Below are 12,385 nucleotides of genomic sequence, written 5' to 3' on the forward strand. Positions count from 1 at the left end.
GACTTGCATTATTTATTTATTTGTGAACGTATATCTGGCAAATCTAGTCTGCCATTTAAAATTCTGTTGTTTGGAGGATACTTTCCCAGGGTATATATAGCTATAGATCATTAAAAATGCTTCCTTGGGAGCCCCTTGCTAAATCTGCTGTCACCCCATCGGATCGAGGGAGGGAGAAGGAGAGAGGGAGGAAGAGAGCAGGAGGGGGGTAGAGGAGTGGACAGGCACTGGTAACGGAGGGGGAGGCGTTTGGCTCGGTGAAAACGGGGAGTGAACGCGCAGAGAGTGTGAGAAACCAGCGGATCTGGCCCTTTAAATCACCAATACAGCACATTCGGAGGTGAGTTTGGAGATATTTGGCTATTTTTCTCCCCGTGCATAATATTTGTAGCGCCTCTGTGTGCTGCTGCAGCCCCGCATTCTCGCAACTGAGGGCGGCTGCAGCGAAAAGGGGGCTCGTCAGTGTCACGAATCCGGATTTCCCCAGCCCTTTGCCGGCAGAGAGGGTGGGGAGGACCGGGGACAGGGTCAGTGGAATATTTCCTTCAGCTCGGCTGGACTCTGAGGACGCACGAGCCACAGTAACATGATCTTATATGCCGAAGTAGGCCGTATCAATTTGCATAATAGCGGAATATAACGGCATGCGCTCCGGTCTTGTGCTCGTTGTCGCTGGATGGGTTTATATTTGCCGGAGCTTGCCTCCCTCAAAACATGTCACCACCCTGCTCCCACGGCTAACAATCAGGGCCTATTTGCAGACCCGGAGCGGTGTAGTCTGTTATTCACTGGGATAAATATATCTGGCTTTGATATGTGCACTGTGTTTGCGCTCCCGTGCGTATTCGTCTGTATGTTGGCTCTGTTGAGTCTATGCGTTTAAGTGTGTGTGGTACGTGGATAGCCACGGGAGAGAGGACATGCTGTTCTATCCATCAAAATGCCCGCATTGTGCTTTCACACGGTAGAGCAGCGAGCAGGCCCTATAGCAGAGGACATGGCTTCGTACTGTAGGCCCGATCAACGCTCAGGAGCTGCTTGGATCAATAAGGATTGATGCAGTTTTGCGCGTCTTGAGAGCCTCTGTGTGCTCGCTGGTTGAGGCCTGTCCAGCTCTGGTGGTGTTTATGTTGACCAGGCCGAATCAAATGATCAGCTTAGCGTATATGTTTTGCTTCTGCTAAGTAGAAAGGCGTTCAGTTTGGGGCAAGAAGGGAGAGATGTGGCTGTGTTGGGGGAGAATTTCGTCTGCTGTTTTTAAAGGCTTCTCTTCTCTCGGCACGGTATGCGCCATAGCAAAAAGTTTGAAAAATCAACAGGCTGAGGAAATTAAAGAACTAGGTTAGTAGTGTCTATGAAGTGATAAATGAGTCATTTAAGTATATCTGGTACTTTATTTTGTATGCAGCGGCTCTGCCAGTTGAAACCACCGTGGTTCACCCACTTGATAGAACAGAAAAAAGCACACATTTATGTTTCAAAGGAACAGCAGCTTATAACTAAAGAGGATGCAAGTGCTGCCTTGTCCTTTAATGTTAGCATGTTTGTGTCAAAGGCATGCATCAGCATGTGAACAATCCCTGCAATAAGTCTTATAGAGTTGAGTTTTTATTATATTCATATGCATATACTCTGCGCTTGGCTTCCAGTGATGCTGCACGCTGTGATTTAGGAGCATTCATTAAATCCTGACAGATAATGAGAAGCGTAGAATGTGTTGTGAGGGAACAGGTGTTTGTCTCTGTTTATTTGCACTTGTTATAGACACATCTGAGGGTTATCTGTTTACACAGCCATAACCAAGGGACTCACCCCCCATTGTTGGACAGAGGCCCATGTGTGTACATTATATTTTAGTTCTGGGGTCAGTATTGGGCACTTGTGGTTAAAGGGGAAAAAAGAAATCTAGTGCCAAGTAAGGCTAGGGTCAGTATTTCTGTCTCTTACAAGCAGTTCATTTAGGAAGATTCATGTGCCACAATTTGCCAAACATGATGCCTTTTTTTGCTATCTTCAGTTTCTATGAATATGTGTACTCCTAATTGAAATCAGTGCAACTCTCAAGTCCTGTGAGTGTCTAAAGGAAAGAAATGAAGATATGTTGTTCCTGAATTAGGATTTGGGTTCAAGATTCAAGATTAGGATTAAAAATTAGAATTTGGATAGAGGAAAATCGGCAAAAAGCCGCATAAGTCTGTTAATGCCAACGTGCAGGCAAAGGCAGAATGAGAATTTGTTCAGGTGTTACAGTGGTAATCTCTAGCTTCATTCACTCTCTCTCTCTCTCTCTCTCTCTCCCTCTCTTACACACAAACACACACACACACAGCTCTAATTACAGACATGAATCTCTGAAAGACTCCACAGCAGGAGTAATTAAAGCAGGACTCTCCTCCTTAGAGAGGGAGACAGACAGAGACACAGACTGAGAGACCTGGTGGTAACATGCTCGTTGTGATGTATTTGAGGTATGTGTTGTTCACATCTACAGAAGCAAGTTTCCTGCTGTGTTAATCTGAAGGTTTGTAGTGATTTAAAATGAGTTTGGGACCACCCCACCCTCCATATGACAGAATGTCCCACCACCCATTCAGAAAAGTGCTCTCACAGGTGCTTTGTGAAAGAAAAGGAGGTTGCGATGATGGATATGATAGTTAATGGATATGATGAGTATGACATTTTCTTGTGTTTGAAGTAGCAGCTGTGTCATGGTAATATTTTTTATTGCAGTTTTCATATTTGCAGTCGTTATCTCACCTTTAGTTTTTATTGCTTTGCTAACTCATTGCTAAAACAGTAAAACCTCTCTGTATGTGGAGATGTGGAAAAATTGAAACCTATTTGTAAAAGCAAACAGAAGCAAACATTTTGAAATGTGTATGACTACTGAACTGCCTGTTTATAACGTAGCTTTATCAGCAGGCAGCTCACTTGTTTGCCCATTCTTCTTTTACACAGAGACAAGCCAATGTAAGCTCAGCCGCCATCCAGCTCTGTAACTGTGACTGCCGTTCCTGCACTGCTCAGACCGCCTCCATCCATTCATATTAGTGTTCAGAGGGAGTCCTGTCTGCACACCATCAGCCAGGTAATACTCTGTTTGCTGTGGTCACTGTATCACGTTCCACATTCCTAGGCTGCTTAATCTGCAAAGTATCTTAAACTCGAATTTTCTTGTGAATTACCCAGTGGACTCAGGAGTCCCTGAGGCAGTGGAATGTGGAATGAATTTATTTGAATGTCTGGATCACAACATTCTCAATCCCAAAGATCTCACTGAGGTTTATTACAACAACCTAATGGTGTATTCCTATTTCAACATGTTGTTTGTGCAGTGTGTGAATTACATTCAGAAGACTAATATCAGATGCTGATGCGTATTAGCATCTTTAATATAAGGGCTTTTATTTAATTGCTTTTTTGTTAAACATCAAATTCATTTTTGGTTACATTGTCGTTACACTGTTGCTTTCAATCGTCATATTATGAATTAAAATGCTGCTATGTTTCACTCTAAATTTCTGCTGCACTACTATGTAGTCACCTCATGGTGGTGCTATAGCGCTCCAGCTGACGTTCCACACAATCCTCTTAACTGATTTAAATTTATGACCCATAACACTAAAAAGGGAATTTAAGCCATCATTTCATTTCTGATCTAATGGCAAAAAACCAAAAAATATTACACTCTTTGTTGTGCTTTGTTTATATTTGATCCTCTGCAGGCTTTCTTTTTTGTTTGCTTTTGTGCGATTCATTTAGCAGTGCTATAAAGGACAGTTTCAGGGAATAATCAGGGAATTATCTAGTACTTAAATTCACATCTCTATTAAGTATACATGAAATTAATGTTTCTTGGTCTCTGACAAATCTAGTGAAGTAAACCAAACACAACTCATTCTGTTTTTTCACTCCTTCAGTTTTCTCCTGTGTTGGTGTATTCTCATGGATCAGTATGTCTACCACTAATAATATCGCCCAGGCCAGGAAACTGGTGGAACAGCTGAGGATTGAGGCAGGGATTGAGCGCATTAAGGTAAAACAACCGTTTTCTGCTGTGTTAGCAAATGTGAGTGCGTAATTATTCATACACATTTAACTGCTCTCCCTCTCTACTCATTCTTGTTCCCCCTTTGCTGCTTCTTCCTTCATTTACCCTTACAACTTTATTTTTTCTTCTACCTCCAATGCCCTCATTTTAAATTTCGCACCTTCTTATCTATCCCCTTTTTTGCCTTCCCCCATGCCCTTCCTCCTTTTCTCTCCCTCCCCCCTCTGTCCGGTCAGGTGTCTAAAGCAGCAGCAGACCTGATGAGTTACTGTGAGCAGCACGCTCGTAGCGACCCTCTGCTGGTTGGTGTTCCCACCTCTGAAAACCCTTTCAAGGACAAGAAACCTTGCATCATCCTATAGCTGCTTCCTGCTTCTCCTACCCCTCTCACGCACACACACACAAACACACATTCTCACACACTCTTGCACATACATATACACACTAACACATAAACGTATACTTTTGCCATTTAACTAGATCCCCGCATTTACCAAGACACACCTTGGAGCAGCCATGTCTGATCTTACAGGGCTGTCGAGCATCCACACACACACAGAAACACACACGCTCCCAGAATCGCCACTCTGGAAAAGCGCCATACACCGGAGCAACAGCTAGGGGAAGGGTATGCTGCGCTCACAGTGGCTGAGATCAGTATATCACTGAGTATGATCCAAGGTGCTTTGGTATTATTCACATATGCTGGTGAATTAACTACAAGTTTCAGCTAAAATTGAAAAGGGATTTGGACATTAATGATCGATAGGAAATCAGCATTTTCTTTTTTTTTTGTTATCGTGAAATGAGGTGTTGGTTCAAAGATGGGTAGCTGTGCCATAGGCAGGCGGTGGGAGGATGCATGTGCAAAAAAACAGAATGAGTGGTAGGCGCTAGGCCAATTGTGCCAAACTGGACCTCGTGTCCCATTAAAAGTTCAATAAATGCTTCTTTTTCTGTGGGAGATTTTTTTTTTAAAAAGTATGAAAGCTTCATTCTTGGGTCATTTTGGAGCAACTGGCTAAAGCCTTTGCCTTTATCAGGCCATAGCATGTTCCCACCCAAACCTGTATCAACAGACCTTCTCTGCCTGTGGCCTCACAATGGCTGCCTGCAGCCTTTGGCCAAGCCTCCAGCTGTGCCAACCTGTACAAAAATTCCTTTCTAGATGCTGATCTGCTGTCACTGATTCCACTGCGGCTCATGATAGCCGCCACGGGCTGATGTCTAAGCTGATCCCAGATCTGCACCTATGAGAGCAAGCAGTGAACGGCTCTACACAGAACTCAAGCTATTAACCGCAGACGTTTACTGCATTTTTTCTTAAGAAATACTTGTTTGTGAACTCAATGTACGTTTTAGATATTTTGTTGAAGCATTACTTAACAGATAGGACAATATTTTACATTTTTTTAGATCGTTTTCTTTTCACGTAGGTGTTGCCCCTGGCGGATCAGGTTTGTTTTCCTGCTTGCATTAATGAAATAACAGGATATCTGGTTGTAAGCCAGGGGTAATACCTAACCAGATCTACTGTACATCAAGCCTCCCTGTGCTTTACCCCAAGAGAGGGCGAGGCCACAGAATGATCACATCAGAGAATCATTCTGTAAGGGACTGCGAGGCTGGAGGAGATGACCCAGACATAGAAAGTAAAAATGAAGGTGCCCTCTTCCCACCCTCTCAGCCCATATATATTTCGATTACTAGTTCTTGTAGGGTGAATAGAACGAAAATGAGAGGAGTGGGTAGTCTGAAAATAAGGAGTCACCTCTCTGTTCAAGGGGTTTACATCTTGTTTTAATGCTTTGCAATTATGGCTATTAATCAGATTACCTGTCTTCACCAGTCTAAAGGTCCCAGTTTCCCCAGCATAAGAGCTCACTCTGATGTTATCCCAGCTTGGTCACAGGCTGGATCAGTAGGAGCTGGCAGTCTCCTTTCTGTGTCCCTCCATCCTCGTCTCCTCCACAGCGCTCCTCCTGTCTGACAAACCAAACTTGATTGTAAAAACTGAAACATGAAGAAGAAAAAAATCAAGTTAATTAAGAGAAAAAAAAAACTAAGTGTATAAACTTTCTTTCAGACATGTGCAGAAGTGATAAGTTGAAGAGTAGCTGTTTTGGCTTTCTTTTTTTTCTTTTTCTTTTTTTTAAGTTCTCTTCTTTCTATGGAGTCCATGGAACCTGGTCAGTTGAGTATTACCCTGTACAGTGTTTGTAAGATACAAACTCAGAACACAGATTTCCCCTCTGTGGATGTTGGATTTTTTTAGTACTACTTATTCTGTCAATCAGGATCACGTCTGTCCTTTGCTTTTTCCTTTTTTACGTCAATCAGGTTTTAGAGGCCTGCGATAGCTGAGGTTGGTTTCGGCCACATATAAAACCGATGAGGATGAAGTAATGTACCGGAAACAAAAGCTGTGTTTGGTTTAGAGTCATGCCCCGTAACAAGATGAATCAACATCGGACCTCATTACGGTGGTGCAAAACCAACCTCCTGATCTGACCTTTAACACCAAAGCTGTCCTTGTTTTTTTTAGTTTTTGTTTTTTTGGGGGCAACAGGCATCTAGACCAACATGCAACACACACCTACATCCTGTGCTTTGGGTGCTTTTCAAGCTTGAATGATGTTTATCAGAGGTAAAAGGTTAATAGCTGTAAGGAGAATTGGTGAGAGAGGGGATCTTCCTTCCATCATATTTACACTTTAGCATTTAGCCGAGGGTGGGATCATTTGGACATGGCTTATATCTGCTGACAGAGAGTCACAAGGGTTCGTCCTACTAGTTTTCTGCTTTCATGTCACTTAGGTCAGTGTGACCCAGCTGCTATACAGACTTTGGACGTGGGTGGAAAGAGTTGTTTGCATCCACACGTGCTCATGCGTACCTGGGAATGTGTGGGGTTTAGACAAATCGGCATTAGAATAATTGTAATTGTTACATTTAGCAATCTCAAACTGTGTGAAAGGGGAAAAAAGAGAATAAGCATATTTCCCAAAATGTCAAATGATTCCTTTAAAAATTCAGCTTTGTGATTAATTACCAGTTTAAATCGCTGCTTAGCATCTGTGTTTTTGCACTGTAGCCAATGGCTTATGATACAGACAAAGATAGAAGTATAGAGAGCAGGAGCTGGAGAAAGGCCATAGAGAGGGTGTGCAAGTGTGCGTGCGTGTGTGTGGGTGCTTGTGTTTGGTAGCTGAAAAGGGATGATTTGGCAGAGCAGTAGGTGGAGAGGAGAAAATAGAGGAGCGTGCAAGTGTGTGCTCGTGTGCATGGTCTGTGTGTGTTTGTGCGAGTGACACAGTGCGTAAGAACGAACAGTGCCTCCAGTGCTGCAGTGTTAGACTGTAATGTTATAGTACTGCAGTCCTGCAGTTCTAGGTCAGGGTTAGTCTGACCAGAGGAAAGGTCATGTGATACCACAAGTCAGAACAACATATATGGCTTGCACTTCCTCCTTTTCTCACTTAATCAGTCTGCATATTTTGAAGAGTGAAAAGGGGGATTGTGTCACAGGCTAAAACTGATCAGGTGAAATGTGGCAAAACAAATAATTTCATTACCACTAACGTAAGCCTTGGATACGTAAAGGAACATGTTGACATTTGAGGAAATGTGTATATTTGCTTTCTCCTGCAGCTGGTTAGCTTACCTTAAAGACAAGAAACAGGGAGAGCAACAGTATTGGCTTAACTATACGTACTTATTTGGCCTGGGTTTGCTTATCAAGGACCTGAACTATTCTAAGATGAAAGAACTGATTCCCTGTCAGTTTACAGGAATGTGATAAACACTTTCGTTTCATTTCTTTGCAAGCTAAAGTGAAAGAGAATTCTTGCTGCAGAGGTTTAACACAAGGAAACATACATGCATAACTTATCATCAGACAAATGCACATACACACACACAACCACACGCACAGATGTCCTGGTATTGCCAAGCATATGCTATTTTTTTTTTTTTATTACTATCATTCCATCCATGGTTGGGCTTCAATCAGAGACACACAGCTTGGATTGCTGGTTTGTCTGATTGATTGGTTGTTAGTTTGCCTTATAGTGGTGTATATCATGTAAATGCTGGACTTGGAGGTGGGGGGCAGTCTTAAACAGTCTTAAAAGTGGAACACACGGCTCAAAGTGGAAATTTACTGGTGTTGTGCGCAAAAATGCAAGCCTCTCGAAATTCATTTCAAGCTTGGTGAGGAGAGCCGAGGCTCCTCCCTGTTGGACTTTCATATCAAGCTTCTCTGATTTGGCTCCGATCCCTTCCTGAGAATCATCTTTTGTGCTCTGATCTCCTGTGTATGCATACAGTATATGTATCTTTTTGCCTTGATTGACTATGAAGAAAATATATCTATTTTTTGTAACTGTTCTCTGATGTGCCATAACTCATGTTTTCTTGCACACTGTTAATATTTTGTGGATATTGCTGTTTAAAAAAGATGATATTGAGAAGTAGATAACATTAATAAAAAGATGATATAATAACAAACTTTTCCTGTATTGTTTTTTTTATTTTGTTTTGATGTTAACATCAGTGTATTTCAAGTTTACTGGGCAGATCACAAACATCAGATACAATACCAGTATGAGCCTCGCAGAGCTGCTGGTATAGCTGCAGAATATTAGTGTTTTTGATTATTATCTGCAGTTTATTGGTTTAAAAATGCAACTGCAATTTACAATGCACTTGCAGAAACATGCTCTCTGGCCTACTTGGTATACGATGTGCAGCGCATGATGCATGTAAGAGAATGCATCAAACAGAGTAAACAAAGAGCAGAGCTAGGTAAAAGTCTCCCAGTTTGGTCATTTCACAGGAATTCCATTGTTGTAGCCGTCTCAGGCCTTCACTGTGCCCTTTGGAGTGTGCTTTCAACCGTTACAAGCTTGTCTCCAAGTTTCAAACCATACTTCCCATGACCCTTCTGCAAGTCACAGCCAATCGGATTTAGGCTGGATGAGCCACGGCCTTTGAGAAGACACTCCCCTCACCAGTCACTACCCTGTGTGATTGTAAACAAGTGTGAGGTCCATGTGCCTCAATATGTTCCTCTCTCCTCTAGCAGCAGACAGGGCTGTGAACAGCCATGTGAGAGCAGAGGGTGGAATAGATTGCAAAGCAGAGGGAAGATCCTGAGATTAAGCAGAGATAATAGAGGGATCAGAGGCTTCACCCACACACACGCACAAACACACATTATGTTATTTGCATGCAACATTGTTGCAGGGCTTTAGCTGCAATATATAATGCAAAACGTACATTTTTAAAAGATTCTTGTTATGCATGTATGGAATCTGGCTAGGGAATAAATAAAAACACTTGACACGCAGGTAATGCGTCTTTCCTGTAATGCTTCATTACTTCCTGACTTGTAGGGACAGTAGGTCTGCATGAGCTTGTTATGCTTGTTTTAGTGAGTTTCTGTCCCCACCCCAGTTTCATTCTCACTGACTTATGCTCACGACAATAGAAGGGGCTGGCAATGACAAAGACTTTGCCCTAAGTGTGCATGCATTTTCCATGACTTCAGCCCGAATGTAAACTGTAGTTGCGTGACTCAGCAGGTTCCATGACGCACACATGGCTTTTGTTTTGAAATCTGAGCAGAAGCCCCAGGAACAAGAAGAATTTATGAATAAAATAATTTATTTACTTAGATAACAGAGCACAAAATAGATTACAAATAACTACAAAAAAACAATACAATCAATAAATTAACAGTGTAGCCACTTTACATTAGTTATTTATCAGAAAGGCAGCACTCTTGAAGGCACAAAGAAGTTGATATTTTTACAATACATTTAAAGCTGATCTGTCCGGATCAGACAGCACAGGCGTTCTGCATCATTGGGAATTTCGGATCCTGCCTAAATTTTTTCATCCTCGGAGTCTCTTTACATTGTTTTTTCTTTTGTTTCTTCTGGTGTCAATAGGTCCTGTGTGTCTTTAACATTATTTCCATTTCAGTTTCCATGGTGACAATTCCCCAGCAGCTTTCAGCTGCTCATTTTAAGAATGCACACCCAGTCTTTTCTACAGAAAAATACAAGTATTGTAAATGCATACCACACATAGACATACCACACATACAAACACACACCTCTCCTCTCCTTTTCTGGGACTCTCCCAGGAATGTCTGGTACAGTTTCAGCACTGCAACATTCCTGTCCAGTCAAACAAACAAGACTTCCAGGTATAAGATGGGTGTGGATGTGTTCCTTTCAAAACTACTACTCCTCTTAATGTTTACTATGTCACACCCCATAGACATTGTGAGCACCCAGAGAGCAACACAAAACAGATTGTGTTTTGATGGTATTGTAAAAACATTGTGACTTTTCTCTCTGTATCTTTTGCACAAGTACAGATTCTAGAAACCAGTGTCCAGTCCAGCTGTTTCACTAGTCTTTGAGTGGGAGTCCATGGTTTTGCTGGTCATTAAGGATAGTGGACTGGAGCGGCTACACTCCAGGTCATCCCTGCTTGAGCATAAAGATCCTTCAGTGTATCAGTATCTGGCCACAAAAGTTCCTGTATGCAGACCCTTCAGCGTTCCTGCAGGACTAGTTCAGGCACCCACTGGTCAAGGCGCCGACTCTCCTGGCAGTAGGTCCCCACTTCCTGCAGTCTGCAGTGCTCTGCCTGAGGATTCTGTGTGGGAGAAAAAAAGAATCATGTCCAGCGTTCAATTTGAATTGAACCTGCAAAGTAAGAGTAAAAATCACAAGGCGATGAGAAAGAAAAGGTGCAATATCTTAGCTGAAAATTGTGCATGAAAAAGATCACCATCTGCCTTTCAGTTACATAAGAGGTAGCCACTATGCTGAGTCAACACACCGTAACCAGCATGCAGTGAAGGTCTCTGTGCTCTTCCTGGTTCCTGTTGGCATCCACAGCTCCCAGCAGCCGCTGGAGTCGCTGAAACCCAGAGACTCGCAAGATGGTGATGCCGCTGTCGCAGCAGAAGGACTGTAGCAACGTGAAGTGGATCTGCAGCGCCACATCGTTTTCATCGTCGGCTGCCAGCACGCATAGCACCACGCTGTCTGGATCTCTGAGGGGGAAGAGAAAAGAAGGAAAAATGAGGAAAAAACTGAATTCACATGTCTGGGGGTGATCAGTTTGGGCAATGAGAAGAGAAGCACAAACCAAAATTAATACTTTCAACTCACACATTAAGAAGCTTGGCTGATTCATAAATGCCAACAGTGAGACAGCCTTGTTTCTGAGCAGTTACCAGCAACTCCTCCAGAGCCAGACCTACAGACTGCATCCTAAGGGATAAGGACAGGACAGTTAGCCTTTTGTATTCTGCAATATGACAAAACATTAGTGGTATTAAATATATGCAGCACTGCTTCAAAAATCCCCCCTCTTCCATATTAATTGAATTAAAAGTCGTTAGAACACTGAAATACACGCTCAGATCAGTTTCATTATCAGTTTCATGCATGGGGATGATTGTGGTGATATAAAACAAGCCATAAATGCGCATTTTACAGTTTCAAGGAATTTCGCTGCATGTTGTGCAACGTGCATGCGTAGTATTGTGTATGCCAGTACAAAGATATTAATACTGAGGTCTTATGACTCATAATAATTCATGCATAATCTCTGGATTTTGGCTTTTATGCGGGTGTCAAACTTTGACAGCACAGAAAAGATTGTAACATTTTATGCACCCAGATGTTAAATAACAGAAAGTCTCTGCGTTCCAGTCTCAAATCAAAGCTTTCCAAAAAGCACTTTAATTACATCAGCCTAAGCAATCCACACAACGGAGGGGTCAAAGGACGATCAACATACCCTTCCAGCACATGATCACGCACATGCACATGCTGAACCAACATAAAAATAGAGCTGAAGCAAGAAATCTTACTTGTTCTCGATGGAAGCAAAGCTTTCTTCGGGAATCATGATTGCAAATTAAAAACCGATCCCACTGCGTAAATGCGTGACAACTGCCGGTGTACCAAAGTTATGCCAGTCTCTTCTGCGTTTGTTGTTGGCAACGTTGCGTCACAGTTTTATAGTGAAGCTGGAAGGTGGGCGGCACCGAAACTAGGCGAGTTTTGCAATTGGCTCAAAGGAAAACCAACATATTTTCTTGTCATGTGGCCTCGTGGGTTTGTATGGTTACAGTGAGTGATGACTTTACGGGACAAAAGTACACTTGTCATTCTGACATAACTGATATTGTGCATAAACAAATACATGCATCTGTTCAAGTGAAATGGTCCAACTAGCTCCCGTGTTGGACTATGAGATAAAAGTGTTTAATAAGAGATCACCTTTTCATAACAACGTCTTTAC

The 12,385-nt window shown here is 42.4% G+C and overlaps 2 protein-coding genes across 7 annotated transcripts; one reads left to right on the top strand and one right to left on the bottom strand.

Annotated features, from left to right (window-relative positions):
• Positions 1-206: 206 nt before the first annotated feature.
• On the top strand, positions 207-8,560 carry LOC146552263 (guanine nucleotide-binding protein G(I)/G(S)/G(O) subunit gamma-7). Of its 6 annotated transcripts, none has more exons than XM_085256171.1 (4): positions 207-340; positions 2,959-3,088; positions 3,921-4,036; positions 4,288-8,560. In XM_085256171.1, the coding sequence occupies exons 3-4, from the start codon at positions 3,956-3,958 to the stop codon at positions 4,411-4,413; spliced, it is 207 nt and encodes a 68-aa protein (XP_085112297.1). In that variant the 5' UTR covers positions 207-340; positions 2,959-3,088; positions 3,921-3,955; the 3' UTR covers positions 4,414-8,560. The 6 variants fall into 6 exon arrangements, with proteins under 6 accessions (XP_085112297.1, XP_085112299.1, XP_085112300.1 ...); XM_085256173.1 differs by lacking the exon at positions 207-340 and adding an exon at positions 373-527; XM_085256174.1 differs by lacking the exon at positions 207-340 and adding an exon at positions 376-581.
• A 1,140-nt stretch (positions 8,561-9,700) lies between these two features.
• Positions 9,701-12,087, bottom strand: LOC146552264 (growth arrest and DNA damage-inducible protein GADD45 beta-like). Its single transcript, XM_085256170.1, has 4 exons — positions 11,952-12,087; positions 11,245-11,346; positions 10,910-11,126; positions 9,701-10,723 (listed from the first exon to the last, which is right to left on the bottom strand). Exons 1-4 carry the CDS (start codon positions 11,987-11,989, stop codon positions 10,619-10,621), a joined length of 462 nt encoding a protein of 153 aa, XP_085112296.1. The 5' UTR covers positions 11,990-12,087; the 3' UTR covers positions 9,701-10,618.
• Between the last annotated feature and the right edge of the window lie 298 nt (positions 12,088-12,385).

The sequence above is a fragment of the Mchenga conophoros genome, linkage group LG19 (assembly GCF_057382185.1).
Source record: "Mchenga conophoros isolate Kocher_MC1m ecotype Shallow Benthic linkage group LG19, M_conophoros_male_GT1.1, whole genome shotgun sequence".
NCBI classification, from domain to species: Eukaryota; Metazoa; Chordata; class Actinopteri; order Cichliformes; family Cichlidae; genus Mchenga; species Mchenga conophoros.

Coding starts and splice junctions, on each gene's coding strand:
- LOC146552263 (XM_085256171.1), top strand. CDS start 3,956: ATGTCTACCACTAATAATATCGCCCAGGCCAGGAAACTGGTGGAACAG. Junction 4,037..4,287: donor CAGGGATTGAGCGCATTAAG/GTAAAACAACCG, acceptor CTGTCCGGTCAG/GTGTCTAAAGCAGCAGCAGA.
- LOC146552264 (XM_085256170.1), bottom strand. CDS start 11,989: ATGATTCCCGAAGAAAGCTTTGCTTCCATCGAGAACAA. Junction 11,347..11,951: donor TTTGCTTCCATCGAGAACAA/GTAAGATTTCTT, acceptor CTTATCCCTTAG/GATGCAGTCTGTAGGTCTGG. Junction 10,724..10,909: donor TTCACTGCATGCTGGTTACG/GTGTGTTGACTC, acceptor TCTCCCACACAG/AATCCTCAGGCAGAGCACTG.